The sequence below is a fragment of the Polypterus senegalus genome, chromosome 7 (genome assembly GCF_016835505.1).
Source record: "Polypterus senegalus isolate Bchr_013 chromosome 7, ASM1683550v1, whole genome shotgun sequence".
NCBI classification, from domain to species: domain Eukaryota; kingdom Metazoa; phylum Chordata; class Cladistia; order Polypteriformes; family Polypteridae; genus Polypterus; species Polypterus senegalus.
The window spans coordinates 65,188,975-65,196,474 of record NC_053160.1 but is presented as its reverse complement, the minus strand read 5'-3'; the positions used below and the strand labels follow the sequence as shown (position 1 = coordinate 65,196,474).

At 38.6% G+C, this 7,500-nt stretch overlaps 1 protein-coding gene across 2 annotated transcripts in view; it reads right to left on the bottom strand.

The window, feature by feature from the left end:
* slc38a9 (solute carrier family 38 member 9) overlaps positions 1-7,500 on the bottom strand; it is a 65,907-nt gene that overhangs the window by 28,705 nt on the left and 29,702 nt on the right. For both annotated transcript variants that reach the window (XM_039758764.1, XM_039758765.1), the window contains exons 6-7: positions 6,098-6,161; positions 5,120-5,213 (exon numbers count right to left, since the gene is read on the bottom strand). In XM_039758764.1, coding sequence (XP_039614698.1) covers positions 5,120-5,213; positions 6,098-6,161 — 158 coding nt within the window. The remainder of the gene's footprint in view (positions 1-5,119; positions 5,214-6,097; positions 6,162-7,500) is intronic.

Sequence of the window (7,500 nt, the reverse complement as noted above, 5' to 3'; positions counted from 1 at the left end):
CGCAGTACGTAGAAAACCAGGAAGACCTCCAAAAGCGCTTAAGAAAACATGCATTATATAATTGAGAAGGCAGCGAAACAATAAGAAGCGAAGCGAGTGACATATACTACCATATTCATGAGTGCTGCTACCTCGGAAAGAAAGCAAGGTGTAAACCTAAACTTTAAATTAAGTTCATAGACAGGCTACCGCTGTTTCACATGCCCACAGGTAATGCGGGATACAAGTTTAATGAGAGGACAGAGGATATAAACGAGAGTTTTGATCACTTTGTAACTAAGTTAAAATTGTAGGTGAAGGGGTGTGCTTATGCAAATTCCGAGACTGTGTTTGTGGGGGATTGACAGTTAAGGCGGGTGGGGAGTCACGTCATCATCACCCCTCCCATTTACATCATTTCGCTCTGAGCTGAGCTTCGCGGCTAACGCGGTCTTCCGAAGCAACTTCGTCACACTGCCACCAAATACTCACAGAAAAATCCACAAGTTAATACACACTCTGTCTCTAGAGTTTCTCCACACTGAATCCTCCAGGCACTACTTACAAAAGGTTACATTGACAATCGTGTTACGTTATTTTTAAAATCTTTCCTTTTCTTAGCACAAGCACAGCTGAGAAGCTTCATGCATGTGCTCCATAACGCGTTAAAAATAATGCATTTAATCACACTTTGCATTACAAGCAAAGGGAGCTTTTGTCAATGCATGATTTCCTGGTACACTGATTACATTGATCAGCATCCCGATTCATTTTACCCTCGCACCACCTTAGTTTGAGAAGAAGTATGAAAAATATGAGGTTAACACAGAAAAACAGATCACCAATTCAAGCTTTATGAATAATCGATTCGCCATCAATAATTGTTTTGGTAAAGCCATCCTCCTTCCATTTTATAATTTTTCCGCCACTAGCCATGATTAAATGAACGGTAAAAAGTAAGAGCAAAGCGAGGTGACTTATTTAGGCAGGAATATATATGACAGCAACACTCATGACAATGTCAATCATGTTACGTTATTATTAAAAGGTTTCCTTTTCTTTTTCATTACTTCTTTAACACACTACTTCTCCGCTGCAAGGCGCGGGTATTTTGCTATATATATAATATATGAATTACCTCCAAAGAGCGCTGAGACTTTTGATATCATGAACGTGTGTACAAAAGGGGTCTCCTGCCCAGCAAAAGTCGAGCAGCCAGCAGTGTGCATAGCTGTGCCGGCCTTTGAGGACGCTGACTGCGCTTCTGCCTTAAGTCAAAGTGAGCACTTTTAATTTTTCTTCCTCCCCTGCGCTATAGCCCAGACAAGTGCAAACACGGGACCCCTTTTCTACACCACGGCAAAATAATATTAAGGCGATTCACACTTTCTTTTGCACGTATACGATTATGAGGTCCTCAGCTCGGATTATGAAGATACGCACAGGAGTGGAGGACTGACAGTGCCATCACAGCCAATTAATGGCGGGACGTCTCACCAGTCTACACAAGACCCACCGCGACTGTCCCCAAAAGGCGATCATAACGTCAGCGAACACATCTCTCTATCTATAATAATAAAAGGCAAAGCCCTCACTCACTCACTCACTCACTCACTCACTCACTCACTCACTCACTCACTCACTCACTCACTCATCACTAATTTTCCAACTTCCCGTGTAGGTGGAGGGCTGAAATTTGGCAGGCTTATTCCTTACAGCTTACTTACAAAAGTTAAGCAGGTTTCATTTCGAAATTCTACACGCAACGGTCAATAACGGTCGACAATGTCCGCCATGTTGAACTTCCTTATTTATGGCCCCATCTTCACGAAATTTGGTAGGTGGCTTCCCTGCGCTAACTGAAACCGATGTACTTACTTATTTCGATGCTATGACGCCACTGTCGGCCGCCATATTGAACTTTCCAAACGTCACTAATTATCCAACTTCCCGTGTAGGTAGAAGGCTGAAATTTGGCAGGCCCATTCCTTACAGCTTACTTACAAAAGATAAGCAGGTTTCATTTCGAAATTCTACGCGTAACGGTCATAACGGTCAACAACGTCCGCCATATTGAACTTTCTTATTCATGGCCCCATCTTCACGAAATTTGGTAGGAGGCTTCCCTGCGCTAACCGAAACCAATGTACATACTTATTTCGGTGGTATGATCCCACTGCCACCCGCCATATTGAACTTTCCAACATCACTAATTCTCCAACTTCCGTGTAGGTAGAAGGCTGAAATTTGGTACTTATTTCGGTGGTATGATGCCACTGTCGGCCGCCATATTGAACTTTTAACGGAAACCGATGTCCGTACTTATTTCGTTGGTATGACACCACTGTCGGCCGCCATATTGAACTTTCCAATGTCACTAATTCTCCAACTTCCCGTATAGGTAGAAGGCTGAAATTTGGCAGGCTCATTCCTTACAGCTTACTTACAAAAGTTAAGCAGGCTTCATTTCGAAATTCTACGCGAAATGGTCATAACGGTCAACAATGTCCGCCATGTTGAACTTTCTTATTTATGGCTCCATCTTCGAAATTTGGTAGGCGGCTTCCCTGCACTAACCGAAACCAATGTGCGTACTTATTTGGTGGTATGATGCCACTGTCGGCCGCCATATTGAACTTTTCAACAGTCTTTGTTACTGATGGGCCCATCTTCAAGAAATTTGGTTCACAGGTTCCCAACGCTAACTGAATCCTACCTACGTACATATATATGTCCATAGCCTGCACCTCGGTCACCGTGTGAGGTGGCGTTGGGTCCCCCATCCCAATGCCTCCCACGTTGTTGGCTGCCTGCCTATATAAGACCCTCCCGCTCCGGTCTCTACATTCCCTTCCTTGCTTTGCCACGGGATTCAAGTCTCCCTACTGATAACTACAGCCTATTTGTTTAATCCACGGCTTCTCCGCTGTTTTATTGTTTGTTTATTACAATTATAGTTATTGTATAGGTATTTTACACTTACTTTACATTGCTCAGGTGCCCATTTCCTTTATCATTCCAACCCCCATTACCATGTCTATCGAGATGATCACTATCGATCAAAGAACTGTCACTTACCGGGTGGTTTCCATGCCCGGAGATACCACCTACCTTTTCCATTCTCTTTGTTACATATTGCACGCCATATCAGGCTCACTCTTGATATCCGGAGGAACATTGTGTCTTATGTATTGAATGACTGGGACAGGTTCAAGGTGTGGACTGATGACGGTGCAGGAGATAATTATACTACACAGGAGCACTAGAAGAGTGAAATGCTTAAGCCCTTCACCTATGGTTCTGCATGTGAGTTGATGGCTGCCGCTGAATTGTTCGGTTGTCGCTTTCAAGTGTACCGAAATGGCCAAATATTTTACATCTTTCGACAACCGCCAGTGCCTTTAAACATCTTAGACTCACAGGTGACGATTTCAGTAGTGGACACTTTGATGTTTATGAATGTTTAAACTCTCAAAAGCTGGATGTGATTTTATCGATGAAACTGGTTGTGTGCTTACAACGCTTGACAGATGCCAAATGTCACTTCAACACAAAAAATCCTGCAAATACTGTCGTAATTGAAACAAACCATGAAACTCAAACCGATTATGACAGCAGCAATCCAAGCTGTGAGATTTGAGACAAGATTATTGTTCACATGGCCAACTGTAAGTTACATGCTCAAGTGTAAGCTCAGCACACAGCTTGGTCATGTTACAGCCAGAGGGCCGAACTGACAACATGGTATACAAAGAGATCCTTAACAAATAATTATTGGCATATTTTCCCTCAGTTTAAAAAGGTTTCATTTTCTTCTTAATAAACATTTTAATGCAGTACTTCACCGCTGCGAAGCGCGGGTATTTTGCTAGTATATATATATATATGCCAGCAACACTCATGACAATGACAAAACAATTACATTGTCAATCATGTTACGTTATTATTAAAATGTTTCCTTTTCTTTTTACGTCTCCGCTGCCAATCGCAGGTATTTTGCTATATATAAATATATATATATATAAATAGATAGATATGACAACAACACTCATATCAATGACAAAACAATTACATTAACAATCATCTTACGTTATTTTTAAAATGTTTGCTTTTCTTTTTCATAACTTCTTTAACACACTACTTCTCCTGGCTGGTATTCTACTAGTACTATATAAAAGAAAAGGCAACTTTCCTTTCTTTACACCTTTTTTCCTTTTATCCCAAACCAAAGCCTTTCTCTCTTAACATTGCAAAGGACACAAAAATAATTTTCTTTAATTGCCGGTAAGGCACATTACCAGAGGCACAAATCTGAACGTTCACATAGAAAATGTAATTTCTATACCACAGCCGTCGTGTAGCGCCTTTCAAAAGGGATCTACTACCGAGATGATCCATATACATTTTAGCTGCTGTTAGTTACTTACCTGTTGTGTTACACAGTCTTTAAAATGTAGTTTACCATAACCACTCCAGTAGTGCTCAATGTACCTGTACTTTTAAAAGCGTTAATGTTTTACTGTTTAATAACTTAGACTATATTTTATTATTTTTCCCTTGCACTCAGTGACCAAAGCTATACACACACATATAGACACATACAAACATACACACAAGTATATATATATATATATATATATACACACACACACACATATGTATGTATGTATGTACTGTATGTACTGTATGTATGTATGTATGTATGTATGTATGTGTGTGTGTATATGACAGCAGCAATCCAAGCTGTGAGAAAACAGTAAAAAGGAGGCGTGTCAGACGTCGTGGTACATTTTCTGATGCAGCTAGACGAAAATAACTTTGTGACACTGCCACCAAATACACAAAACAATTACTTTGACAATCATGTTACATTATTTTTAAAATTTTTCCTTTTCTTTTTCGTACCTTCTTTAACACACTACTTCTCCTGCTGGCTGGTATTCTACTAGTATATATATATATATATATATATATATATATATATATATATATATATATATATATATAGCCAAATGTCTTAACACTTTCTTAGTGGTTATCCGTTGGTCCACATAACATCCATATATGCAAAAGAACTAAAAAAAATACAATGATTTTGTCTTTCAAATAATAATAAATTAGAATTACTTAAAGGTCTTACATATTGTAGATCGAGACTTCAAAACACGGTAACAGCAGTATAACGTAAGTAAACCCATTAAAACAATAGTGATGACTCCCAAAGTAAATCCTGCCTGTAAAAAAAAAACATAAAAAAAGAACAATTATATTATGACATGGACTCAATTAACTTCTGCTGCACCTTGACTGCCAGGAACAGACTGAATGGCAGCAAACTAGTGGGTAGCATTTTGGCCCTGCCTCTCTCTTCATAACTGATGACTACCAGGCATCCACATGATGTAATAGTGGCAATGTTCTTAAACTGCATAGTGCCTGACTGCCAAATATCATGGTGTTGGGCATCATCGTTTACTTAAACTGCCCCCAGCGGACAGCAGCTATTCAGTATGAGATGATATGTAAACCTTGTTTCTAATCATATATAATTTTTCAGCAGGGCTACTTAGAGTCCTTTCAAAAATGACAATGATCAACCATATACAGCTGTCATGTTCCTATAATGTGCTTTTCCCTGGAGCATGGAACTTTTTGGGATATCAGCTGCAGTCCCAAGTACAGATGCACAGTCATGAGTACTGTTATTTAAGGGAGTGTTATCCAATACTACTGAGTGTATTCTATTTGCCAAATTTGAAATTATCTAAATGGATAAGGCAGTAATCCCCTGAATGCGTAAGCATTAAAGCCAATACTAAAGACTCACTAGTTTACCACAACAGAACTGCTTTTCTTCTCAGTGACCTACAATGGAAATTGGCATCATTGCTGTTTTTATCAAGTTATCAATGCTGTCCTTAAAAGGTGTTCCGAACAGGTATTTCTACTCCAGTGATAAGACACATCATCAGATTTTTTTCATACACCAAAATTATCAACCATTACTACAATCTTTGCTGAAAGTGTAAATAGACGTATGTTATATAAATACACTTAAACTGAACAAATAATTAACAATTAAATGCCAGCCATGGCAAATATAAAAATGCGAACAAACCTGTTTGATTCCCCATGGCATGCTTAATATAGATGTACCCATCATTGTATTCCATATTGCAAAGCTGAAAAATAAACAAACAACAAATTCTTATTGCATTTCCTATTCATTATTACATTAAGTAAAATAATTGTTCAGAAAGCTATAATATCTTGCTAAAAACAAATAGAAATGTACATAAAATCAGAAAAGAATTCAGATAATTAAATATCTCAACTATCCTGGAAACAGAAGGTGCTACAAATATTTCATTAACTTTCAAATTCAATTTCAATGCTTTTCAACAGTTTTATTTTAAGCTTGTTGTTACAGTATATCTTATATGACATTTTTTCTGCCATTGTAATTGCTATTATTCAAATAAAAAAGCAAGAAACTACTGGAAAATAACAAATAACAATTGTTTTGCGACAAAGAAAGAAATATAAAAATAAAGCAGAGCTGGTCTCATTGTTCACAGCAGGCTGAAAAATATCATAGTCAATGTAGAAATATTTTTGGAACGGATTCAAGAATTAGCAAGCTAACAGAGAGATATGAATTCTAAGTAAAATTAACTTCACATTCAAATAATAAACTTCTTGGAAAGCATTCAGCTTTTCAATAAATAAGTAATTAGGAAATTGCAACATGTCAAACATGCGTGGAGGAATTAACTGTTCAAAAAGAGGGAACTGTTTTCAGCAGTTTAAATCAAGGATATTTATTTCTTCCCGATTCCAGATCTAGGAAGATATGCTAAGGTAATGTCTAGGGGGTATATATATATATAAACTGCTCAAAAAAATTAAATGAACACTTTGAAAACACATCAGATCTTAATGGGAAAAAAAAATCCTCCTGGATATCTATACTGATATAGACTGGGTAATGTGTTAGGAACGAAAGGATGCCACATCGTTTGATGGAAATGAAAATGATCAACCTACAGAGCCCTAAATTCAAAGACGCCCCAAAAATCAGAGTGAAAAAATTATGTGGCAGGCTAGTCCATTTTGCCAAAATTTAATTGCAGCAACTCAAAATTGTATGCAGCACTTTGTATGGCCCCTGTGTTCTTGTATACATGCCTGACAACATCGGTGCATGCTTCTAATGAGATGACAGATGGTGTTGTGGGGGATCTCCTCCCAGATCTGGACCAGGGCATCACAGAGCTCCTGGACAGTCTGAGGTGCAACCTGGTGGCATTGGATGGACCAAAACATAATGTCCCAGAGGTGTTCTATTGGATTTAGGTCAGGAAAGTGTGGTGGCCAGTCAATGGTATCAATTCCTTCATCCTCCAGGAACTGCCTGCATACTCTCACCACATGAGGCCAGGAATTGTCGTGCACCAGGAGCCACTGTACCAGCATAGGGTCTGACAATGGGTCCAAGGATTTCATCCTGATACCTAATGG